The sequence below is a fragment of the Anomaloglossus baeobatrachus genome, chromosome 4, assembly GCF_048569485.1.
Source record: "Anomaloglossus baeobatrachus isolate aAnoBae1 chromosome 4, aAnoBae1.hap1, whole genome shotgun sequence".
NCBI classification, from domain to species: domain Eukaryota; kingdom Metazoa; phylum Chordata; class Amphibia; order Anura; family Aromobatidae; genus Anomaloglossus; species Anomaloglossus baeobatrachus.
The window spans coordinates 33356809-33384341 of NC_134356.1; the positions used below are offsets into that span (position 1 = coordinate 33356809).

Genomic DNA, 27533 nt, shown 5'->3' on the forward strand with positions numbered 1-27533 from the left:
AATGTGCAAAAGTAACAAAGGACAGAGAGTACACATTACCTAAAGTACCTAGTGCAAAGCAGCATACAAGTTATATCACTGATGAAGCAAGAAAACCCTAGCGAAATGTGCATTGGGGGTCCTTGGGTCATTTGATGGTGTGGGACCCCAACGCACGTTTTGCTAGGGTTTTCTTGCTTACTCAGGGATATACCCTGTATGCTGCTCTGCACTAGGCACTTTAGGTAATGTGTACTCTCTGTCCATTGTTACTTTTTGTACTATGTTACGGGGGGCTGGGGTTTTGTACCTTTGTTGTACTGATGCATTCTTCATGTTCTGAAGCATTGACTCTTAATAGCCTAATTTTTTCGCTATTTATACTAGCTATTTCTATCTGGTGCAGGAGGAGAGAGGAGGGGGGCAGCCACATTTTACATTCATGCCCTTTATGTTTATATCTTCTTTCCCTCTCCCTCCCAATTTCCCCTTCCCCCCTATCCTGTCATATGTACTCTCATCGGTCTAAGTACACTTACCTTTACTTTATCAACCATCATATCCCCTCTTTCATGCCTATTCTTAAAGGTATGGTGGCGCGGAATACAGTAGGGTGTGCGGAATACAGCGGAAAGTGGTATACAGCGGAGCACGGTATACAGCGGAGCGCGGTATAGAGCAGGGAGCACAGAATACAGCAGAGCGCAGTATATAGCGGGGCACGGTATACATCGGAACACGGAATATAGCGAAGTGCGGTATATAGCGGGGGCCCAAAAGACGGCGGAGCACAGTATACAGTGGGGGGGCACGGAATACAGTGGAGCGCAATATACAGCAGGGGGCGCGGTATACAGCGGAGCGCAGTATACATTGGCGCACAGTATACAGTGGAGCACTATGCCAGCTGTCCTCGGTGACACTTTAGACATTAGGATCACTTTACAGTCACCAACAAAATGGCTCCGTACTGTGATCCTAAATTTTATCCTCCCTTATCCTTTTGCAAACACCCAGATTGGGAGCGGGAGGTGACATCACACACAGGAGAGCAGATTCTGCCCACTTTACTGCAGCTGTAATGTGAGCTAGTTCTACAGTAGGATTTCAGCAGCTGCTCCCCCTAGTGTTTAAGAGTGGAAAATATCAAACTTTAATTTTTGCTCAATTAAAAACAAATAATATTTAAACAAAACATTAATACTTCACATTTTTTCAGTTGTTTTTTTTTTTACAACACCTTCCCTTTAATACACGGTGGGTTTTAATGTTAACTCTGTTTGTGAACAATTTAAATTTTGGTCAATAAATGTTGTTACTTTTGCCCATTATACTCTGGTTCTCTTGTATTTATGTTGTATTTTGAGTAGTGCATGACACTGGACAAGCCCTACCTCGACGTTCCAGCTGCTAATATGGTTAGCTATATACCTTCTGTAGAAGGCTGATCATGTTGAGGATCTTACGTTCTCCTTCTGAGCATGACTATGATTCTGCACAGGAGCGCGAACCTCTTTACCCGTTTATGAATTATACTGTACAGACCTCACAGGTTGATCGTTAAGGGGTTAATAGAGCGGAATCCTCATTTCTTGGAAATAGTAGCACCTCTGCCTCTCTGAAGCACCCGCTCTAAATTACCAAGACGACCCAATGGCTTAAATTAAACATTGTGTAATGCTTCATTTCTCCTGCGGAGGCACTGCAGGAAAACTGAGCACTTACTGCAAGGATTCCCTACAGCTGATCGCTGGGGTCCCAGTAGAACATATTGCGTTCAACTGTTAAAAAGACCCTTTAACAAGTAGGGACGGCCTGATCCACTTACAATCAACGTTCCAGCGTATGGTCCATCCCTGCGGCCTCAGAAATTCCTGTATATCATCCAAGATGGTCTGAAGCTTCTGTTTCTGTCCGATCTCAGACTGCGTCACCTCAGCAACACTCAGTTTTCGGTTTGCCAGCTTCTCTGTAAAAAAAGGGCACAGGTAGTAGTGTTGGTGCATGAGAAGAATATAATAATAATAATAATAATAATATAATAATAATAATATATATATATTATATATACATACATATATATTTTTATATATATATATATATACTCTGTATATATGCAAAAAAATTATATATATATATATGTACATATAATATGATATATAATATGTACATATAATATGATATGTAATATGTACATATAATATATGTATATATATATATATATATATATATATATACACACACACACAGTATATTACAGTATACGGTATATACATGCAAACATACATACACACATACTGTATATACATACACAAAAACAAATAAAAATAATTATGTATAATAGATATATCCTGTAAATATATTATATCTTTTTGATTTATATATATTATATACAGTGTATATATTTATTGTACACAAAACAAAAAAATAAAATAAAAAGATACATTTTTTGTTTTATTTTGCGTATAATATATATATATATATATATATTATTATTATTATTATTTATTATTATAGCGCCATTTATTCCATGGCGCTTTACAAGTGAAAGAGGGTATACGTACAACAATCATTAACAGTACAAGACAGACTGGTATAGGAGGAGAGAGGACCCTGCCCGCGAGGGCTCACAGTCTACAGGGAATGGGTGATGGTACAATAGGTGAGGACAGAGCTGGTTGCGCAGTGGTCTACTGGGCTGAGGGCTATTGTAGGTTGTAGGCTTGTTGGAAGAGGTGGGTACACATATACATATGTGTATGTACATATGTGTACATATGTGTATATGTGGGTACACATATACATATACACATACACACACACACACATATACATATATATATATATATATATATTATATGCAAAATAAAACTAAAAATATATCTAATTTATTTTTTTGTTTTGTGTGTATATATATATATATATATATATATATATATATATATATATTAATGTGTGTATGTATGTATGTATATATAGATATATATATATATATGTGTGATGTGTGTATATATATATATTATATGCAAAATAAAACAAAAAATATATCTCTTTAATTTATTTTTTTGTTTTGTGTGTGTGTATATATATCCTTTTTTGTATATATGTGTATATATATGTATATTAATGTGTGTATGTGTGTGTGTGTATATATATATATATATATATACACACATATATATACACACACACACACACACACACACACACACACACACACATACACACATTAATATACATATATATACACATATATACAAAAGAAGGGAATTTTGTTTACTTACCGTAAATTCCTTTTCTTCTAGCTCCAATTGGGAGACCCAGACAATTGGGTGTATAGCTACTGCCTCCGGAGGCCACACAAAGCACTACACTTAAAAGTGTAAAGCCCCTCCCCTTCTGCCTATACACCCCCCCGTGGGATCACGGGCTCCTCAGTTTTAGTGCAAGAGCAAGAAGGAGGAAAGCCAATAACTGGTTTAAAAACAAATTCGATCCGAAGAAACATCGGAGAACTGAAACCATTCAACATGAACAACATGTGTACCCGAAAAAACAAAAATCCCTAAGAAAACAGGGCGGGTGCTGGGTCTCCCAATTGGAGCTAGAAGAAAAGGAATTTACGGTAAGTAAACAAAATTCCCTTCTTCTTTGTCGCTCCTAATTGGGAGACCCAGACAATTGGGACGTCCAAAAGCAGTCCCTGGGTGGGTAAAATAACACCCCGTGATAGGGCCGTAAAAACAGCCCTTTCCTACAGGTGGGCAACCGCCGCCTGAAGGACTTGTCTACCTAGGCTGGCGTCCGCCGAAGCGTAGGTATGCACCTGATAATGCTTGGTAAAAGTGTGCAGACTCGACCAGGTAGCCGCCTGGCACACCTGCTGAGCCGTAGCCTGGTGCCGTAATGCCCAGGATGCACCCATGGCTCTGGTAGAATGGGCCTTCAGCCCTGAGGGAACCGGAATCCCAGCAGAACGGTAGGCTTCAAGAATTGGTTCCTTGATCCACCGAGCCAGGGTGGATTTGGAAGCTTGCGACCCTTTACGCTGACCAGCGACAAGGACAAAGAGTGCATCCGAGCGGCGCAGAGGCGCCGTGCGGGAAATGTAGATTCTGAGTGCTCTCACCAGATCCAACAAATGCAAATCCTTTTCACATTGATGAACTGGATGAGGACACAAAGAAGGTAAGACGATATCCTGATTGAGATGAAAGGGGGATACCACCTTAGGGAGAAACTCCGGAATCGGGCGCAGAACCACCTTGTCCTGGTGAAACACCAGGAAGGGAGATTTGCATGACAGCGCTGCTAGCTCGGACACTCTCCGAAGAGACGTGACCGCTACTAGAAAGGCCACTTTCTGTGAAAGGCGAGAAAGGGAAACATCCCTCATAGGCTCGAAAGGCGGCTTCTGGAGAGCAATTAGAACCCTGTTCAGATCCCAGGGCTCTAACGGCCGCTTGTAAGGAGGGACGATATGACAAACCCCTTGCAGGAACGTGCGTACCTGAGGAAGTCGTGCTAGGCGTTTCTGAAAAAATACAGATAGCGCTGAGACTTGTCCTTTAAGGGAGCCTAGCGACAAACCTTTTTCCAAACCGGATTGCAGGAAGGAAAGAAGAGTAGGCAATGCAAATGGCCAGGGAGAAACTCCCTGAGCAGAGCACCAAGATAAGAATATCTTCCACGTCCTGTGGTAGATCTTGGCGGAGGATGGTTTTCTAGCCTGTCTCATGGTGGCAATGACCTCTTGAGATAATCCTGAAGACGCTAGGATCCAGGACTCAATGGCCACCAGTCAGGTTCAGGGCCGCAGAATTCCGATGGAAAAACGGCCCTTGGGACAACAAGTCTGGTCGGTCTGGTAGTGCCCACGGTTGGCCTACCGTGAGGTGCCACAGATCCGGGTACCACGACCTCCTCGGCCAGTCTGGAGCGACGAGGATGGCGCGGCGGCAGTCGGACCTGATCTTGCGCAGCACTCTGGGCAACAGTGCCAGAGGTGGGAACACATAAGGTAGCCGGAACTGCGACCAATCTTGAACTAAGGCGTCCGCCGCCAGAGCTCGGTGATCGTGAGACCGTGCCATGAAAGCCGGGACCTTGTTGTTGTGCCGGGACGCCATTAGGTCGACGTCCGGCATCCCCCAGCGGCGACAGATCTCCTGAAACACGTCCGGGTGAAGAGACCATTCCCCTGCGTCCATACCCTGGCGACTGAGGAAGTCTGCTTCCCAGTTTTCCACGCCTGGGATGTGAACTGCGGATATGGTGGATGCCATGTCTTCCACCCACGTCAGAATCCGCCGGACTTCCCGGAAGGCTTGCCGACTGCGTGTTCCTCCTTGGTGGTTGATGTATGCCACCGCTGTGGAGTTGTCCGACTGAATTCGGATCTGCTTGCCTTCCAGCCACTGCTGGAAGGCTTGTAGGGCAAGATACACTGCTCTGATTTCCAGAACATTGATCTGAAGGGTGGACTCTTGCTGAGTCCACGTACCTTGAGCCCTGTGGTGGAGAAAAACTGCTCCCCACCCTGAAAGACTCGCGTCTGTCGTAACTACCGCCCAGGATGGGGGTAGAAAGGACTTTCCTTTTGACAATGAGGTGGGAAGAAGCCACCACCGAAGAGATTCCTTGGCCGCCTGAGAAAGGGAGACGTTCCTGTCGAGGGACGTCGACTTCCCGTCCCATTGGCGGAGAATGTCCCATTGTAGTGGACGCAGATGAAACTGCGCGAAAGGGACTGCCTCCATTGTTGCTACCATCTTCCCTAGGAAGTGCATGAGGCGTCTCAAGGGGTGTGACTGGCCTTGAAGGAGAGATTGCACCCCTGTCTGTAGTGAACGCTGTTTGTCCAGCGGAAGCTTCACTATCGCTGAGAGAGTATGAAACTCCATGCCAAGGTATGTTAGCGATTGGGTCGGGGTCAGATTTGACTTTGAAAAGTTGATGATCCACCCGAAACTCTGGAGAGTCTCCAGCGCAACGTTCAGGCTGTGTTGGCATGCCTCTTGAGAGGGTGCCTTGACAAGTAGATCGTCCAAATACGGGATCACAGAGTGACCTTGAGAGTGCAGGACTGCTACTACTGCTGCCATGACCTTGGTGAAGACCCGTGGGGCTGTCGCCAGCCCGAAAGGCAGAGCTACGAACTGAAGGTGTTCGTCTCCTATAACGAAGCGTAGAAAACGCTGGTGCTCTGGAGCAATCGGCACGTGGAGATAAGCATCCTTGATGTCTATTGATGCTAGGAAATCTCCTTGAGACATTGAGGCGATGACGGAGCGGAGGGATTCCATCCGGAACCGCCTGGTTTTCACGTGCTTGTTGAGCAGTTTTAGATCCAGAACGGGACGGAAAGACCCGTCCTTTTTTGGCACCACAAACAAATTGGAGTAAAAACCGTGACCTTGCTCCTGAAGAGGAACAGGGGTCACCACTCCTTCTGCCTTTAGAGTGCACACCGCTTGCAGAAGAGCATCGGCTCGGTCGGGAGGTGGAGAAGTTCTGAAGAATCGAGTTGGAGGACGAGAACTGAACTCTATCCTGTACCCGTGAGACAGAATGTCTCTCACCCAACGGTCTTTGACCTGTGGCAGCCAAATGTCGCCAAAGCGGGAGAGCCTGCCACCGACCGAGGATGCGGAGAGAGGAGGCCGAAAGTCATGAGGAAGCCGCCTTGGTAGCGGGTCTTCCGGCTGTCTTTTTTGGGCGTGACTGAGCCCGCCAAGAATCTGAGCTCCTCTGATCCTTTTGAGTCCTTTTGGATGAGGAGAATTGGGACCTGCCCGAGCCTCGAAAGGACCGAAACCCCGACTGTCCCCTCCTCTGTTGGGGTTTGTTTTGTCTGGGCTGAGGTAAGGATGAATCCTTACCCTTGGACTGTTTAATGATTTCATCCAAACGCTCACCAAACAGTCGGTCACCAGAAAATGGCAAACTGGTTAAGCACTTTTTGGAAGCAGAATCTGCCTTCCATTCCCTTAACCACAAGGCTCTGCGTAAAACCACGGAGTTGGCTGACGCCACTGCCGTACGGCTCGTAGAGTCCAGGACAGCATTAATCGCGTAAGACGCAAATGCAGACATTTGAGAGGTTAAGGATGCCACCTGCGGAACAGATGTACGTGTGACCGTGTCAATCTGTGTAAGACCAGCTGAAATAGCTTGGAGTGCCCATACGGCTGCGAATGCTGGAGCAAACGACGCGCCGATAGCTTCATAGATGGATTTCAACCAGAGCTCCATCTGTCTGTCAGTGGCATCTTTAAGTGCAGCCCCATCCTCCACTGCAACTATGGATCTAGCCGCAAGCCTGGAGATTGGAGGATCCACCTTGGGACACTGGGTCCAGCCCTTGACCACGTCAGGGGGAAAGGGATAACGTGTATCCTTAAGCCGTTTGGAGAAACGCTTATCTGGATAAGCGTGGTGTTTCTGGACTGCCTCTCTAAAGTCAGAGTGGTCCAGAAAAGTACTTAATTTACGCTTGGGATACCTGAAATGGAATTTCTCCTGCTGTGAAGCTGACTCCTCCACTGGAGGAGCTGTGGGAGAAATATCCAACATTCTATTGATGGACGCTATAAGATCATTCACTATGGCGTCACCATCAGGAGTATCCAGATTGAGAGCGGTCTCAGGATCAGAATCCTGATCAGCTACCTCCGCCTCATCACACAGAGAGTCCTCCTGCTGGGACCCTGACCAGTGTGATGAAGTCGAGGGCCGCTCATAGCGAGCCCGCTTAGGCTGTCTGGGACTGTCGTCCGTGTCAGAGCCTTCACCCTGGGATGCATGGGACACCCCCGGAGCCCGGAGCTGTTCCAACTGAGGGGGATCAGGGAGCAATGATTCAACAGTGCCCATGGTCTGAGTTACTGGTCTAGACTGCAAAGTTTCTAGAATTTTAGTCATAGTCACAGACAATCTATCAGCAAAAACTGCAAACTCCGTCCCTGTCACCTGGACAGTATTCACAGGTGGTTCTCCCTGGGTCACCTCTAGCAGAGGCCCCGGCCGAGCAAGTGCCACAGGGGCCGAGCACTGCACACAATGGGGGTCAGTGGAACCTGCCGGTAGAGTAGCCTCACATGCGGTACAAGCAGCATAGAAAGCCTGTGCCTTGGCACCCTTGCTTTTTGCGGATGACATGCTGTTGTCTCCTCTGAGCAATCTAGGAGGGTATATAGCCAAGAATCACCAGCGACCGTACAGTGCAATGTATCGCATGCAAGCATAAAAATACAAATGTACACTTCGGCACTAGTGGGGTCAGCACCAGAGGTGCCGCTTACCGCCCGCGGAAACGCGGGTGTGTGGTCGCCAGAATCCCGTGTCTGGGTCTCCCAGAACTTGTCTCCCCTCTCCAGCTCAGACTGCACACAGGAATGGCTGCCGGCGTTCTGTGAAGAGGGGCGGACCGTGGGCGTGCCTCAGACAAAGTGCGGGAAACTGGCGTCCCACTGTGCCCAGTGTGAGGGCTGGAGTATGTAAAGTAGACTCCAGCCCTCGGCGCTGACGTTCTGTACAGCGTCCCGCCCTTCCCCTGACTGGCAGGTCTGGGGGCGGGAACGAAACGAAACTGGGCCGCAAAAGCCGGGGACTCGAGTAATAAGCGCGGCCGTCATATATGCACGGCCAGCACGGAAGTCCCCGGCGCACCACAAGTCCCAGCCGCGCCGCAGCGTAAACTGACAGCAGCGGCCGGCACGGCAGTTCCCAATACATTGACTCACTCAGCAGAGCTGTAGCTAGTAATGGCACAAGCGCGCAGCGCTGTTGTCCCCGGCGCACTAACACACCCAGCAATGCTGCAGTGTGTCTGCGCGCGGTCTGTACGGGGACACAGAGTACCTTGACGTAGCAGGGCCCTGTCCCTGACGATACTCAGCTCCATATCCAGCAGAATCCCCAGCGGCTGTGGATGGAGCACGGTCTCAGTGCCTGGAGACCGGTAAAATCCCACTTCACCCAGAGCCCTAAGGGGGATGGGGAAGGAAGCAGCATGTGGGCTCCAGCCTCCGTACCCGCAATGGGTACCTCAACCTTAACAAACACCGCCAACAAAAGTGGGGTGAGAAGGGAGCATGCTGGGGGCCCTAGTATGGGCCCTCTTTTCTTCCATCCGACATAGTCAGCAGCTGCTGCTGACTAAACAGTGGAGCTATGCGTGGATGTCTGACCTCCTTCGCACAAAGCATGAAAACTGAGGAGCCCGTGATCCCACGGGGGGTGTATAGGCAGAAGGGGAGGGGCTTTACACTTTTAAGTGTAGTGCTTTGTGTGGCCTCCGGAGGCAGTAGCTATACACCCAATTGTCTGGGTCTCCCAATTAGGAGCGACAAAGAAAAGTATATATATATATATATATATATATATATATAGACACACACACAAAACAAAAAAATAAATTAAAAAGATATATTTTTTGTTTTATTTTGCATATAATATATATATACATACATAGAAGAAAGTATAATATATAGATATACACACACATACACACACAATACTAAAAAAATAACATGATATATATATATATATATATGTATCATGTTATTTTTTTAGTATTGTATGTGTGTATGTATATATATATATATATATATATATATATATATATATATATATATATATAAAAACATATATAAAGCAGCTCTTCTCTGCAGGTTAGGAGCATTTGCCGCTCTGTGCACTTTAAATAGGACCAGACCAGTCACTTGCCGTATATATGTAATATGTTTACCCGGTGTAAATGCCGTTGTTCTCCTGAATCCGGGGATGTTTTTCTTTTGTTTCTGCACCTCTCTGTTCCCGAGATATGGCCCCTTCTTCTCTATGTATAAATCTAGTCTTGTTTGCCAAGAGGGCAGAGTCTTCAAGACGACGCCCACATGAGTTGAAGACCACGCCCATTTAGCCAGCAAGACTAGATTTATATACAGGGAACAAAGGATTATATCTCAGGAACAGAGAGGCGTAGGAAGAAAAGAAAAACAACGCCGGATTCAGGAGAACAGCGGCTTTTACACCAGGTAAAAATAATACATATTAATGGTGAGTGACAGATCCCCTTTAAGAAGGCAGAGCTGCAATATCAGCAGTGGACAAGAGTGGCACCATTTCAGAAAATAATGCAGACCCCTTCTTTCTAATCTAGGCAGCAGAAAACGGTTATATAGTGTGGAGAAGGATCATTCTATCAGCAATTATCAACACAGTCTTAAAGGGGTATTCCAGTGTTTGCAAAAAAAAAGTTATATAGTTTTCTAAGCAAATAAAACGTTAGTTATACAGTTTTCCAATAAGCTTATTTCTGGATCACCTTTTTAAAGATCTCTGCTTGCTGTGGATAAAAAAAGAAATCATAGGTCATGTGACCTTACTTTTAGGCTATGTGTGCACTTTGCGTACAGTTCACTGCAGAAATTTCTGCAGCGATCTGAAGAGCACATGTGCGCTTTAAATCGCTGCAGAAATGTCCGTAGTGAAGCCGATTCCATGCGCTCTGCCTGCAGCTCCTCCCATAGACAGAGCAGGAGCTGCCGGCAAAGCGCACGGAAGAAGTGACATGTCACTTCTTTTTACGCAGCGCTTCGGCGGTAGCCGAAGCGCTGCGCTCTAAAACGCCACGTGCGCACGGCCCCTGCACAATCTCCATAGACTGTGCAGGGGACGCAGGACGCATGCAGTTACGCTGCGCTACAAAGCGCAGCGTAACTGCATGAATTTACGCAACGTGCGCACATAGCCTAAATCCATCAACTGATTCGTACAGATTTATATCCTGGGCACTGATTAAGGTTTTTATTGAATGACAGCAAGCAGAGATCTTGGAACCTATGTACACAATTCATAGTATCTGTGTGCTAAGAACCACCCCCCCCATAGTATCTCCCTTAGATAATGCACCATTAATCCTTAAAGGGGTATTCTTGTTTAGCAATTCACTTAGAAATCAGTGATAAGTTAATATAAGGGGCTACAACATTCAGAAAAACTGCTATAAAATGTGTCTCCCACCCCGGAGGACCAGCATATATATATATATATATATATATATATATATATATATATATATATATATTGTATATAGAAAACCCATTGATTTAAATGGAAACTGCAATGCTTCATTTTTCCTGCGGGGGCAGTGTAGAAAAAAAAGGAATTCTTGAGTTTCTCCAAAGATCACAGTTTATATCTAAAAGGGTTCCTACAACCTGCAAGCAACGTATAGTCAAAGGATAAACTTTTAACTAAAAGGGATTGTCCATTGTAGACTTTCCCTTTAACAATCCTTGGTAAGTGGCTATTGAAATTAAAGTGAAAAATCCCCTCTCGTTCCCACAATAATCATATAACTTGGTTAAGCTCCGAATGGATTTATAAAAGAGCTGCGGAGATTTCTACAGGTTTAAAAAGTAATTTAATTTGGACTTAACCTTTAAGGAGGGCAGAACGAATGGAGATATGTAATTAAAAGACCATAATTCCTTCCCATCCTACTAGATCATTAAATCCCAGGTGTAGGAAGCGGGTCAATGAAAATTAATTAAAGCTTCCTGAATAATGTCAAGAAAAAAACAAACGAAAAACTCTGCACTGAATAGGAATTGAACTGCAGTATTCAAAATCAGCCACTAGATTGTGTACTGAGCTGTGTTCTGGTCCTGTACCCGTGTAATTCCAGTGGATATTGATGAGCTATCCTTAGGACAAGTCATCAGGTCCCCCCCATTTAATTAGCTGTTAGCAGGTCATGTGGCAGCCGGATGTATAGAGAGTGGCACATCGCAGCTCCATACACCGTGTAGTGGCCACTCTCAGGTACTGCAGCCCAGCTGCAATTACAGTGAATAGGAGCTGAACTGCCGTATTCAAAAAAAAGGACCCGTGAAATTTCAGTGTATATTGATGAGCTATACTTAGGACAAGTCATCAAATCCCCCTATTTGATTAGCTGTTAGCAGGTCCCATGGCAGCCAAATACATACAGAATGGCACATCACAGCTCCATACACCGTGTAGTGGTCATTCTCAGGTACTGCAGCCTAGCTGCTATTACAGTGAATAGGAGCTGAACTGCAGTATTCAAAATCAGCTACTAGATGGTGTACTGAGCTGTGTTCTGGTTCTGTATCCGTGTAATTCCAGTAGTTCTGGACCCCCAACCATCTGATATTGATGATCGATTAATATTTTGGTTGTGAATAACCCCTCTAATATTAATTACACAGCTGTATCATAAAAATTGCTGTGAGCTGTGTTCAGCTTTGTGTCTGAGGCCCATTTGCAGATTTTGGGTCTATTTGCTAAGAAAAAATAGAGTCGAGCGCCAATCATTAGGGGCACGTTAGGTGGGTGTGGAGGTCAGCTGTGCACCAAATATGGCACAAAGTCATGATGATCTAGGAGGGGGTACTGTTTTTTCTTGTAGAAATTGCCAGCACAGGCAATGCCCACAGGCAAAAAAAAAAGGGTAGGCAAATTAGCTCTCCTTAAAAAGAAAGGGGGCGGTCACTCTAGTGCCCACATTTTGGAGGTAGCGACCCTAAAAGTCAGCATTCAACCCTTAAAATAACCGTATAATAGCAGATGTTGGTATTATTTGAGCACCATATGGTGGTATTTATTTATAATTATATTATATGAGCAATGTATGATGGTGGCGGCGCAGTATAGCATTATTATAAGCGACTGGAGCAGACATTTGTGGGAACACCTGGGACCAAACAAGTGAAAATGTGACTCCATCAGTTTCTAAGGAAACTTTTCTGTCCATTAACTCCCGTTCTTTGCAGCAGCCATAAAGCGTACACACCCTGCTGTACTGTCTATACAGGCATATTATCATTTTAGTCACCTAGGAGCTTCTGTAAGACCTGTCCGTCGTAAAAGTCTTCCTCCAGGTTCTTCACTATTATCCGCTCCTCCACAAGGACTTCATTAATCCAGTCTATTAGGACCTGAGGAGGCAGTAGACAGATATGAAGGGGTGAATATTTATTAAAAAGGAAAGCATGTCTGTCATTTCAGGTGACTGCTCAGAATAAGCTGTGAATGTGCATCAGGGTTAATGGTATTACAGGACTCTGTATTCTGCATTTTTCCCCTCTGCAGGTTCTATTGCTAATTATCAGTTGTCTCTGAGCTAGTGGGTGGAGTAGAGACTCGCTGCTATGATGTCTCCCATACACAGCACACACACAAGGGATTCCTGCTCTCCTGTCTCTATGTAGCGCATGTCACAAAGCACGGCGGACATTGTACAGCAGCGCATTGCTATGTAGATGTGAATCCAGCTCTGGGATGAAGTAAAAGACTTGTTAGAACGCTCAGCAGGATTTCTCTGTGTTTCCCTCTGCTTGTTTCCTTACTCTGCTCCTTCCAACTAGAATTTAGGAGGTGTAACCTGACACCTCATTGTGTTTGCAGTCCATTTTGTCTGGAGATAAAGTTGAGCTATTTATTTCAGAGTGGATGATAACTTGAGGAAGCAGATGGGACTGGAAATAAGCGGCTGCTCAGAATAAGCTGCGTATGCTCATCAGGGTTATTACAGGTCACTGTATCCTGCATTTTTCACCAATTTGTCCCTATGTAGGCTCTATTGCTAGTGGTCAATTGTCTCTGAGCTAGTGGGTGTAGTAGAGACTAGCTGCTATGATGTCTCCCATACACAGCACACAAGGGATTTCTGCTCTCCTGTCTCTATGTAGAGTCAGTAGCATGGAGAACATTATACAGCAGTGCTGTGCTATGTACTGTAGATGTGCTGTGTCTGGGGTGATATAAAAGACTTGTTAGAATGCTCAGCAGGCTTTCTCCATGTCTCCCTCTGCTTGTTTCCTCACTCTGCTCCCTCCAACTCCACTTTCCAAAGCATATAAGAGGTGATGTAACCTCACACCTCACTGTGCTTTCAGTTTGTGTGGTCTGAAGACAAGTTTGAGCTGTCTTTTTCAGTGTGGATGATAAGCTGATGAAGCAGGTGGGACTGGAAATAAGCGACTGCTCAGAATAAGCTGCGTATGTGCATCAGATTTAATGTTATTACAGAACTCTGTATCCTGCATTTTTCACCAGTTTTCCCTTCTGTAGGCTTTATTGCTATTGGTATTGGTATGAGCTAGTGAGTATTGTAGAAACTAGCTGCTATAATATCTACCATACACAAAACCAACACACATGAGGGATTCCTGCTCTCCTGTCTCTATGTAGAGCATGTTCAGATGCAGCAGCAGCATGGAGAACATTATACAGCAGCACTGTGCTATGTACATGTGAATCCAGCTCTGTGCTGAAGTAAAAGACTTGTTAGAAAGCTCAGCAGGCTTTCTCCATGTCTCCCTCTGCTTGTTTCCTCACTCTGCTCCCTCCAAATCCACTTTACATAGGTTACATCTCCTATTATATTCTAACACCTCACTGTGCCTATAGTCTGTCTTGTCTGGAGAGAGAATTAAGCTGTTTTTTTTTCCTGAGTCCAATGATAAGCTGAGGAAGCAGATGGGAGTGGAAATAAGTGACTGCTCAGAATAAGCTGTGGATGTGGATCAGGATTAATGTTATTACAGGACTCTGTATCCTGCCTTTTTCGCCCGTTTTCCCCTATGTAGGTTCTATTACTAGTGGTCAATTTTCTCTGAGCTAGTGGGTGTAGTAGAGACTAGCTGCTATGATGTCTTCCATAAACAACACCAACACACATATGGGATTAGGGTATGTGCGCACTAGGCGTTTTTTTCACGCTGCGTTTTTATGTGCGTTTTTGTCTAAAAAACGCACCCGCGGCTAAAAAAACGCGGCAAAAACGCATGCGTTTTTGCCGCGATTTGGTGCGTTTTTTGCTGCGTTTTTGCTCACTGCGTTTTTAATCAGTGCACAATGCCATTAAAGATTGTTGATGAAAAAAAAAAAAAAAAAAAGGTCTGATGTCATTTCCTTCTTCAAAATGTTCATTGTATGCAGGAGAGCAGACAGCTGCAGAACTAGTGTATGCAGGAGAGCAGACAGCAGCTGCAGAACTACAAGTCTCAGCATCCTCCATTCACTAGTGTATGCAGGAGAGCAGACAGCAGCTGCAGAACTACAAGTCTCAGCATCCTCCATTCACTAGTGTATGCAGGAGAGCAGACAGCAGCTGCAGAACTACAAGTCTCAGCATCCTCCATTCACTAGTGTATGCAGGAGAGCAGACAGCAGCTGCAGAACTACAAGTCTCAGCATCCTCCATTCACTAGTGTATGCAGGAGAGCAGACAGCAGCTGCAGAACTACAAGTCTCAGCATCCTCCATTCACTAGTGTATGCAGGAGAGCAGACAGCAGCTGCAGAACTACAAGTCTCAGCATCCTCCATTCACTAGTGTATGCAGGAGAGCAGACAGCAGCTGCAGAACTACAAGTCTCAGCATCCTCCATTCACTAGTGTATGCAGGAGAGCAGACAGAAGCTGCAGAACTACAAGGCTCAGCATCCTCCTTCCAGGACTGTATGCAGTTTTTTGCCCAAAAAGAAAAAAAAATGACATGGGCTTCGCCATATTTTTGTATGCTAGCCGGGTACAGCAGGCAGGTACGGGCTGCCCCCAACCCCCAGCTGCCTATTTGTACCCGGCTGGGAACCAAAAATATAGAGAAGCCCTTTTTTTTAATTATTTCATGAAATAATTAAAAAAAAAAAATGACGTGGGCTTCGCCTAATTTTTGAGTCCAGCCGGGTACAACTAGGCAGCTGGGGATTGGAATCCACAGTGCAGGGTGCCCATGCTTTCTGGGCACCCCCACTGCGAATTGCAGTCCGCAGCCACCCCAGAAAATGGCGCTTTCATAGAAGCGCCATCTTCTGGCGCTGTATCCAACTCTTCCAGCTGCCCTGAAGCCGGGTGGCTAGCCGGGTAATAATGGAGTTAGGGCTAGCTGTATATTATCAGCTGGCCCTAAGCCCGAAATTCATGGTGTCACGCCAATATTAGACATGGCCACCATGAATTTCTAGTACAGATAAAAAAAAACCACAACACACAGAAAAATATTTTTATTAGAAATAAAACACAACACAATTAGTGACTCCATCTTTATTGAAATAAAGAACCCCCCTCCGCAGTAATCCTGGGTTAGGGTCCCGCGCCGTCCAATCAGGATCCAATATCATCTGATCGGTTTGCTGGAAGGCAGAGCGATCAGATGATCTGTCAGGTTCAAGGATGTGAATCCCATCACACATCAGCTGATTGTATAAAAGCCGATTATACAATCAGCTGATGCATCAGTAGAAAAAAAAAAATAAATAATAATACTCACTTATGTGCTGTGGTGATTACCCGCAGCTCCTGGAGCGATCGATTGGACAGGAGTCTGATCCCGTCCGATCGCTGCAAGAGCTGCCGGTAATCAGCTGATGAAGTCCCCTGACGGCAGGATCAGCTGATAGCCGGCCGGGCGCCCGCGTCACCGCGATCAGCTGATGCGTCAGGTGACTGCATCAGGTGATCCACCGCCAGGTCCTGCAAACAAGGTCCTGCCCCGGGGAGACTGCACACAGCCAGAGCGGCGGGACCGGGAGGAGCTGGGAGCGGGCATGGCACCGGGACCCTGCGGACAGGTGAGTATATATGACATTTTTTTTTTTTCTACTGTTCACTTTGATTTTCGCCGCTGCCTCCACCTCCCGCTCAGACATGGCGCCGCACGGAGCTGACATGCACAGGACGGGAGGTGGAAGCAGCGGTGACAGTACCGGGAGGATTCACGCTTCTGTGTTTACCAACAGAAGGAATCCTCTTCCTGTACACGTCACTGTAGTACCCACCCCTTGCGTTTATAGCTGCGTTTTTAGTCATAGAAACGCGGCTATATGCGTTATTCATTGCGTTTTTAACATCTCATTGAATTCAATGAGTGAAAAACGCAGTGGAAAACGCAGAAATAATTGACATGCTGCGTTTTTGTGGTCACCACAAAAACGCAGCTAAAAAAAAACGCTGTGTGCGGACAGCACTTATGAAAACCCATTGACATTGCTGGGGAAGCAATGTCACTGCGTTTTCAGCACAAAAACGCGGTAAAAAACGCCGCTAAAAACGCGGCAAAAACGCCTAGTGCGCACAAGGCCTTACTGCTTTCCTGTCTCTATGTATTGCATGTTTAGAAGAAGCAGCAGCATGGAGAACATTATACAACCAGCACTGTACTATGTAGTTGTGAATCCAGCTCTGGGCTGAAGTAAAAGGCTAGTTAGAAAGCTCAGCAGGATTTCTCTGTTTCTCCCTCTGCTTGTTTCCTCACTCTGCTCCCTCCAACTCTACTCTCCATAGAATATAAGAGGAGGTGTAACCTGACATCTCACTGTGCCTGTAACCTGTCTTATGTCGAGATAAAGTTTAGCTGGTTTTTTTTTTCAGAGTAGAAGATAAGTTGAGGAAGCAGATGTCACAGTCGTCTCCCTATTTTTGGGACCTAGTGGTAGCTAAGAACTGGAGCCCCTCATCTCTATCTGGGACTCTGCATTAAACTTTGTTTCATTTCCTTTGGCACTGAAGTAGTTAATATCAGTTTTTCTGTTTGCAGCTCTCCTGCAGTTGAGGTCAGCTGCACCTGCTCTGTAGCCACACCCCCTTGTATTTAAATAGCCAGGTCTCCCAGCAAGCTTTGCTGACTATACAAAGCCATTTGTAAGGAATCCGCCTTGGTGGAAGGAGCTGCTGTAGAGTCTCCAGGAGTCATCCCCTCTCCATTTTAGTATTTTGCCCCAGGTTTGTCTCTCTTACCCTCTTGTCTCTTTAGTGCAGTGGTGGGACTAGTGAACCTCATCTGCCTCTCACTAGTCAGGGCCTCTATAGAGTTTCTCAGGGACCCAGAGTACTGTTCAGCGACAGTTGTGGAGACTGTATAGGGACTGGTTAGCAGAGCAGAGACAACTCAGGTGAGGTTAGGAGGTTTCCATCTACCCTCTCACTTGTCCCAGGGCCCAACATTGTTATTGTGTTCTCAGTGTTTCCCCCTTGTCTGTGGTGTTTTTTAGGGAGTCTGAACACGCTCACCACGCACGTTGTGTGACAGCAGATGGGTGTGGAAATAAACGGCTCACAAACGGAGAAAGACAAAAAAAATAAAAAAAATTCACTGATAAGATATATTTCAAAAGTTTCTTGCATTTATATATACTAAATTATTTATTTCAAAGAATATTTTTTTTTTTTAAAAAATGTCCTGTAGCATAATTTTTTATAATATTATTAATATTATTTAATAGTAGAAGGATTTGTAAAATAATAATAATAATAATAATAATAATAATAATAATAAATATTTTATTTTCATTTAAAAAAAATCCTTCTCTACAAACCTGCATATAGATGAAAAACTGGTTAGTTAAAGGAGATGTCCACTACTAGAAAAAAAATGGCCACTTTCTTCCAGAAAGAGCACCACATCGGTACACAGATTACATGTAGTATTACTTAAAGCATTACCCAAATCTGGAGGTGACCCAAAAGTGGATCCAGTCCAGCCTTTTAGGCCTTCTGAGTGGATCCATACCTAATTGCCAACAGTTTCCTGGGACTATCCCTATTTGTGGCCACTATGTGCTGTATTCGGCCAAACAAGGTGATGGATTTCTGTAAATGCCACCAAAGTCGGGAGGTCCCTCTTAGTTTCAGGCGTCACCAAGTGGAGCTTGCGGCGGGGCCTAAATGTCCCTAATGCGCCAACAGCAGAATAGGGACAACTGGAGAACATGGCCTCCAAGACCAAATCTGTCCCGGGGGGCCGCAACTATCACATGGGCCTTGTAGTCAAGGAGATGTGCTAAAACTTAAGGAGGACCACCACTTACAAAAATCAAATATATAAAGCTGAGTGTATGTGTATGTATGTATGTATGTATGTATGTGTGTGTGTGTGTGTGTATGTCCGCTAAAGGAATCCGCACCATCGCATTTACAATCAAGACATTTTGCACAGACGCCTCATGTGACTCAAGGAATGTCATACACTATGTTTGGACGGGAAAATTTAACCCCGCGCTTTACAGTTACTCTCCAAAAAAACCTGCCTCCATTAAAGTCAAAGGAGCTGCGAGCTACAGGTTATTAATAGGAGCTGTAATTGGTTGCTATAGGAACAAAATAAAAATTGTTAGTATAAGAAGCGTATGTGTGAGGTAATAAGATGTCGGTGGAGAGGCGGATAGCGAGAGACAGACAGAGAGACAGACAGGGAAAGAGACAGAGAGAGCAACACAGTCAAAGAGACAGACAGGGAAAGAGACAGAAAGGGAAAGAGACAGAGACAAGTAAAGAGACAGGGAAAAAGACAGACAGACGGGGAGCGAGACAAACGGGGAGCGAGACAGAAGGGGGGCGAGACAGACGGGGGGGCGAGACAGACGGGGGGGCGAGACAGACGGGGGGGCGAGACAGACGGGAAGGCGAGACAGACGGGGGGGCGAGACAGACGGGGGGGCGAGACAGACGGGGAGCGAGACAGACGGGGAGAGAGACAGACAGACAGAGAGAGACAGACAGACACAGACATAGAGATAGACAGACAGAGACTGATACAGAGACAGACACACAGAGACAGACAGACAGAAATTCGGAGAGAGACAGTTACTATCCCGGACAACGCCTGTGTACTACAGCTAGTAAGTGTATAAAGATATATTGTTCTGACCTTTATAAGTTCCTTAAATTTTGCTTCTTCCTTGGAGTTGGGGTCGATCATGGTCCGCTCCTCATTCTCCTCTGCGCGTTCAGAAAGGAGAGAACCAGTCAGAGACATGACAGAGGCCTCGACAATAATGAGACAGACGGATATCACAGGAAGGACAGAAGACACCCCTGGAAAATACTCAGCAATATCAAGTGACTCTGAAGTCATCGAGTTCCAGACTAAAAATGATCAGGAAAATATATATATTACAAAAAAGGGAAGTAAATAAAATTTAAATGGTTCTGTCCTTAGGATAAGTCTTTCATAAAAGTGTTGGGGGTCTAACTCCTGCAATCGAGTTAGACCCCCAACACTTTTATGAAAGACCTATCCTAAGGACAAAGCTAATTGCAACACACGGTCCCATTAAAGTGAACGGGACTGAGCTGTAGTACCTCTTATACTGGGTCCCTGAAAAGCCTATAATTTTATGGGTGGGCAGAAATCTGCTAATAGAAAATTAAAAATTGCCTTAACCTGATGGGAAGGAGTGCTTAGTCAGAAGGCATGACCCTATAGTCTGAAATGAAAGAAACCGACGCCAATACTTTCTTGTATTAGATTATAGGGTCATGCCTTCTGACTGAGCACTCCTTCCCACCAGTTTAAGGCAATGTTTAATTTCCTTTGAGCAGGTTCCTGCCTACCCATAAAATTGAAGGCCTAGTTAGAGGCATTAGGTAGGGACCCAGCATAAGAGATACGCCTTAAGACTGGCTGTTGGGCTCATATAAAACTGCCCTTTTTCATGCACTGTCTCAAATTTTTTTTATTTAATTTCCTCAGCAGTAATACATGTCCAAATTTCTTTCAATGTTTTCATACTTTAGTTTCTCGAAGTGCAGCTGTATATTCTTAAGAGTATACTTCATGTTCGGTTTTCATCTGTTCACATTTGTCTCTTAGGAAGTGCCATCAGTTTTCTCATTTTAGATGATAGGGTCATGTCTTCTGACTGAGCACTCCTTTCCCCACCACCTTAAAGTAATTTTTAATTTTCTATTAGCAGGTTTCTGCCCGCCCTATTCAGCCCGGGTAGAGGCATTTAGGTAGAAACCCAACATAAGAGATACGCCTTGCTGCTGGCTGCTGGGCTCATATAAAACTGTATTTTTATTATGCGCTAAGTGTCTCTATTTTTTTATGTAATATCATTAGCAGTAAAGTACGTCAAAATTACTGTATTCAATGTTTGCATGCCTTAGCAACTCAGAGTGCTGCTGTATATTTGTTATCTTTCATGTTCAGTTTGCACCTGTTCACACTTGTCTGTTTGGAAGTGCTGTCAGTTTTTTCATTTTTACACTACACAATAATTGGTGCTATGCCACTTTGGAAACGCCACAATATTGTCAATCAGGCGATTGCTAGAATTCCAACTTCCCGATCTGATCTGATATTGATGACATATCCGAAGGATAGTCATAAAAAAAAAAAAAATAAATAAATAAATAAAAAAAATAAACATTAACTGGATTATTTTTTTCACTTTTGGCAAAAAAAATATGAAAATAAAGTAGCTTTAAAAAAATAAATAAATAAATAAATAAATAAATAAAAATTGATTTATTTTTTGCCACTAGAGGGAGCTAAAGTACAAAAACTGCAGATTCAGTAGTGAGACTCCATAGCTGTCACATGGCACAAATGTGACTTGCAGCCAATTTACTTGTGTGCTTTTGTTTTTTTTCATCCCGTGTTATGTTTTCTTTTTGTCATTACTGATATTATGTCAGCTGATCACTCCTGGTCTTACTCCAGACGTTCCGGGAAAAAAAAGCTGATTTTGCCAGGGGAAACTATGACTAGTCAGCCACATACTGGCTCCCAGTTCTGCCTTCTACAGCGGTGTCCTAAACAGGACACCTAATCAAGCAGGGGGTCACCATGAGACAATCCCTTTAACCGTGAGCAGATAATTGTTCCAGCACTGTAATGGATATATCTGCTCCTGCCAGGGAGTAGAGCGAACTCAGCAGATAACCGGCAACTTAACCCTTTTGATGCTGTGGTCAATTGTGAGTTATGCATCTAAAGGGGTTTGACAGACTAAAAATAAATCAATATATTTGAAAATTGTTTATCACAAAATATACATATTTACTTGTATTTGTCTACATGGTAAAGTGCTAAAACTACAAAAAAAAGTATAATATATATATATATATATATATATATATATATATATATATATATATATATATATATACATACAGTATATATATAAAGTATATAGCAAATCAAATTACAAGCACCTAAAATGGTCTTACTGGAATCATTCAACCCCTTTCCTTCAAAAAACAATCCCTCAAACAGCTCCATCCTTTTACAGGTTAATTAAAAGGGATGTCAAGTAACATATTAATATGCTATCATTGAATACATTATTAAGATCAGATCTATGGGAGCCCAACACTCGGCACCATCATCAATCAGCTGACTGCAGCTGGAAAAACAGCAAAGCTCCATACTTTGACTAGTGGCCATTCTTGGGTACTGCAGCTCAGATAACATTCACTTTAATAGGAGCTGAGATGCAGTACCAAGATTGGCCACTATATAGTGTATGGCGCTGTGGTGTCCATTTTGTATAATTTGCGTACTTTCGAACTCAGATTGTTGATTGCTATTTGAAAATTATCCTAAGTCTTACAAAACGCCCCTTAAAATGAATATGTAGGGTTATTTAAAAAAAAACAACTAAAAAAAATAATATAACTACATATATACATAATGTATATACGAGATTATATATATATATATATATATATATAAATAATATATATATATAAATAATATATATTATATATATATATATATATATATATATATATATATATATATATATATATATATATATATATATATATCTAGATATATATATATATCTATCTCTAAATATATATATATATCATGGTGTAAAGTGAAACTGGCTCAGTTGCCCTTAGCAACCAGTCAGATTCCACCTTTCATTTACCAAAGAGTCTGTGAAGAATGAAAAGTGGAATCTGATTGGTTGCTCAGGGCAACTGAGTCAGTTTCACTTTACATCATGTTTGATAGCCCTATTACACATACTGTCCACCTACTTTTGGACCACCCTGTGTATATATAGCGTATGCTCAATTTTGGATCTATTCATTGTCTATGGGACTGCCAAATGAGACACAGTCTCATAGACAATGAATGGATTGGAGGTTGAGCATCCATACAAGATGGAATTTCTGGGGGTCCCAGCAGTCAGATGTACAGTGATTAGCAATATATCTTCTATTCTTTCTATTGGGGGGGGGGGTTTAACTTGTTTTTTGGGGGGAATAACCCTTTAAAGGCATATTAATGCACAGTGATTATCTCAAGAATACGGCCTGGGGGTTACAGTGGCAGGAATGGTGGAGGGGGGGGGGGGGGGGCAGGTGGGCGCTCAACATTCACTTCTATGGGGGAAAAAAAGTCCAAGTCCTCTGGTGTGGATTTGCTTTTCATGCCAGAGATGGGAGTACCCCCCTTTAAAAAAAACCCAAAACATTTAACTGATATTTAGGTATTAATACTGTACCAAGTAGGGTGTCCTCCGGGTGGATGTCAATGGTGCTGGGCGACATCGGGGCGTTGATGGCGTTTCGGCCTTCATCCTGGAGATCCGTCACTAGAAAATAAAAATGAATATCTTAAAGGGGCGTGCATAGGGATACAATTTGGGTACATGGTCTTCGGGGGGGGGTAGAGGTTTACACAGAATCTATAGGGGCACTATTACTGAGTTATGTGGGTCCATGCCATAGGTAATATGGTGCTCATGGACTTCTATGGACGCCGACACCATATGGCAAAACAAAAAGTCCATACTCCAAATCTATGGGGCCTTAGTGTCCCTACAGATGGGAAATCAGACGGGTGGCATTGGCAATAATCCATTTCCAAAACCCAATCGTTCAAGCCCGTCTTCTCACCCTTCTCCTCAGCGGCCTCCTTTCTGCGTTTCCTGCACAGAAGCCCGGACATGGTGGTCTCAGACTGGGGTGGTCAGCAACGAGGAAGAAGAGGGACAGACCGGAGCCAGGTTATTTCTGACAGGGTGACGACGAGGGCTTGACAGGAGCTGGTCAGATTGGAGGGGTCTGGACAGCTGGCAGGAAAAGAGGAGCCGTCTCTAGGGGGGGGGGCGACTAATGAGCGATACAGGATGGGAATTTAGGAGACAATAATGGTAAAAGGGCTATGGAGCCGGACCGGAGGCATACGCAGCGTCGCTGGGAGGGTATGCTGTGCCAGGAGCCGTGCCAGCTGCTATGCAGTATAATTAGCTCAGTACGGAGAAGCTGCGGTCGGTGCCCAGGCTGACAGCTACAAACACTGCCTAGACAATGAGATGCGGAAAAGTGTCTTGCAAAAGTATTCAACCCCCTAACAAGTGAATGGATTCGTCTGGCTTACAGATGTTATCATGTTTCTGCACAATACAAGGACGGTGCGTTGTCCGTGGGAGTTCACCATCACTGATCACCAGTATACACAATTTGGGTTTATGAAAATTGTTTCAAATCTAATCTGATTGATTCTTATGTTTTCTTGTGCCCTGATTTTTCTTTTTTTTTTTAAAAAAAAACACATCTATTTTTAACTATTACTTATGTATTTTTCAGAAATCACAAATGAAATTACGTACAAGCGAGAAGAACAAGAAAAATCTATTGTAGCCAAAAATGAGCCCAATATTATATACATAAATTTACTGATCATCCATTCTGTAGCTATTGGAAATTAATTCTTGCGCCTTTTCCTTTTCTCTTATAGAACGCTGTGGATCTGCTCTGTGAAGCCTCCAGCTGTTGTCCCCATCATCTTCACCTTCCAGCTACCTTGGTATCGTCGTTCCATCATCTTCCCCTTCTATATACCTTGGTATCGTCGTTCCATCATCTTCCCCTTCTATATACCTTGGTATCGTCGTTCCATCATCTTCCCCTTCTATATACCTTGGTATCGTCGTTCCATCATCTTCCCCTTCTATATACCTTGGTATCGTCCTCCATCATCTTCACCTTCCATTTTCCTTGTTATTGTCCTCCATCATCTTCACCTTCCAGCTATCTTGGTATCGTCCTCCATCATCTTCACCTTCCATTTTCCTTGGTATCGTCCTCCATCATCTTCACCTTCCAGCTACCTTGGTATCGCCGTTCCATCATCTTTACCTTCCATCTATCTTGGTATCGTCCTCCATCATCTTCACCTTCCATCTACCTTGGTATCGTCCTCCATCATCTTCACCTTCCAGCTATCTTGGTATCGTACTCCATCATTTTCACCTTCTATATACCTTGGTATTGTCCTCCATCATCTTCACCTTCCATCTATCTTGGTATTGTCCTCCATCATATTCACCTTCCAGCTACCTTGGTATCGTCCGCCATCATCTTCACCTTCCAGCTATCTTGGTATCGTCCTCCATCATCTTCACCTTCCATCTACCTTGGTATCGTCCTCCATCACCTTCACCTTCCATCTACCTTAGTATCGTCCTCCATCATCTTCACCTTCCATCTACCTTGGTATCGTCCTCCATCATCTTCACCTTCCATCTACCTTGGTATTGTCCTCCATCACCTTCACCTTCCATCTACCTTGGTATCGTCCTCCATCACCTTCACCTTGCAGCTATCTTGGTATTGTCCTCCATCATTTTCACCTTCCATCTACCTTGGTATTGTCCTCCATCACCTTCACCTTCCATCTACCTTGGTATCGTCCTCCATCATCTACACGTTCTATCCTCCTTGGTATCTTCGTTCCATCATCTTCACCTTCCATCATCTTCACCTTCCATCTACCTTAGAATCATCATTCCATCATCTTCACCTTCCATCTACCTTAGAATCATCATTCCATCATCTTCACTATCCATCTACCTTGGTATCATCATTCCATCATCTCCACTTTCTATCTACCTTGGTTTCATCATTCCATCATCTTCACCTTCCATCATCTTCACCTTCCATCTATCTTAGAATCATCATTCCATCATCTTCACTATCCATCTACCTTGGTATCATCATTCCATCATCTCCACTTTCTATCTACCTTGGTTTCATGATTCCATCATCTTCACCTTCCATCTACCTTGGTTTCATCATTCCATCATCTTCACCTTCCATCTACCTTGGTTTCATCATTCCATCATCTTCACTATCCATCTACCTTGGTATCATCATTCCATCATCTTCACTTTCCATCTACCTTAGAATCATCATTCCATCATCTCCACTTTCTATCTACCTTGGTTTCCATCATCTTCACCTTCCATCTACCTTGGTATCATTGTTCTATCTTTTTCCTACCTCTTAACAAACAGCACCAAGGTTTTCAGGACAGTCATCCAAATTGGAATGTAAAAAATGTAACTTGTACCGTAATTCATCAGACAACCCAAGACTTCCAAACGTTTCAGCACGTTCTCCATAAGGGTCTTACATTTTGAATCTTTACTGTTACCCTTTTCTCAACAGTTTTCATTTTAAATTCGAACGCATCGTCTTCACGAGTGTCCGAATAAACCTTTAGTTTGGCATCGGACAATCCCTGAAACTTGGTATCCAGGTACTTAAGTCTCTCCTTTCGATAGAGCCGTCACGAACTGCTTCTTCAGTCCAACCATAGTGTGGAGTGGTGACAGGAGAACTTTACTGGGATCAACTAAACATTCCACAACTACACTGTGTGCAGAATTATTAGGCAAATGAGTATTTTGATCACATGATGCTTTTTATACATGTTATCCTACTCCAAGCTGTATAGGCTGAGAGCCCACTACCAATTAAGTAAATCCGGTGATGTGCACCTCTGTAATGAGGAGGGGTGCGGTGTAATGACATCAACACCCTATATAAGGGGTGCTTAATTACTAGGCAACTTCCTTTCCTTTGGCAAAATGGGTCAGAAGAGAGATTTGACGGGCTCTGAAAAGTACAAAATTGTGAGATGTCTTGCAGAGGGATGCAGCAGTCTTAAAATTGCCAAACTTTTCAAGCGTGATCACCGAACAATCAAGCGTTTCATGGCAAATAGCCAACAGGGTCGCAAGAAGCGTGCTGGGCAAAAAAGGTGCAAAATAACTGCCCATGAATTATTAATAATAATAATAAAGTTTATTTATATAGCGCCAACATATTCCGCAGCCCTTTACATGAATTGAAGAAAATCAAGTGTGAAGCTGCCAAGATGTCATTTGCCACCAGTTTGACCATATTTCAGAGCTGCCACGTTACTGGAGTATCAAAAAGCACAAGGTGTGCAATACTCAGGGACAGGCCAAGGTAAGGAAGGCTGAAAAACCACCACCTCTGACCAAGAAACATAAGATAAAACGTCAAGACTGGGCCAAGAAATTTCTTAAGACTGATTTTTCAAAGGTTTTATGGACTGATGAAATGAGAGTGACTCTTGATGGGCCAGATGGATGGGCCAGAGGCTGGATCAGTAAAGGGCAGAGAGCTCCACTCCGACTCAGACGCCAGCAAGGTGGAGGTGGGCACTGGTATGGGTTGGTATCATCAAAGATGAACTTGTGGGACCTTTTCGGGTTGAGGATGGAGTGAAGCTCAACTCCCAGACCTACTGCCAGTTTCTGAAAGACAACTTCTTCAAGCAGTGGTACAGGAACAAATCGGTATTGTTCAAGAAAAACACTATTTTCATGCAGGACAATGCTCCATCACATGCATCCAACTACTCCACAGCGTGGCTGGCCAGTAAAGGTCTAAAAGATGAAAAAATAATGACATGGCTCCCTTGTTCACCTGATCTGAACCCCATAGAGAACCTGTGGTCCC

At 44.0% G+C, this 27533-nt stretch overlaps 1 protein-coding gene across 3 annotated transcripts in view; it reads right to left on the reverse strand.

The window, feature by feature from the left end:
- Positions 1-27533, reverse strand: part of PARVB (parvin beta) — a 78150-nt gene that overhangs the window by 34355 nt on the left and 16262 nt on the right. For 2 of the 3 annotated variants that reach the window (XM_075344218.1, XM_075344221.1), the window contains exons 2-5: positions 23261-23350; positions 19663-19733; positions 12848-12950; positions 1808-1948 (exon numbers count right to left, since the gene is read on the reverse strand). In XM_075344218.1, coding sequence (XP_075200333.1) covers positions 1808-1948; positions 12848-12950; positions 19663-19733; positions 23261-23350 — 405 coding nt within the window. Of the gene's footprint in view, positions 1-1807; positions 1949-12847; positions 12951-19662; positions 19734-23260; positions 23351-23654; positions 23959-27533 lie in introns of those variants that run through there. The other variant, XM_075344219.1, reaches the window with a different exon arrangement.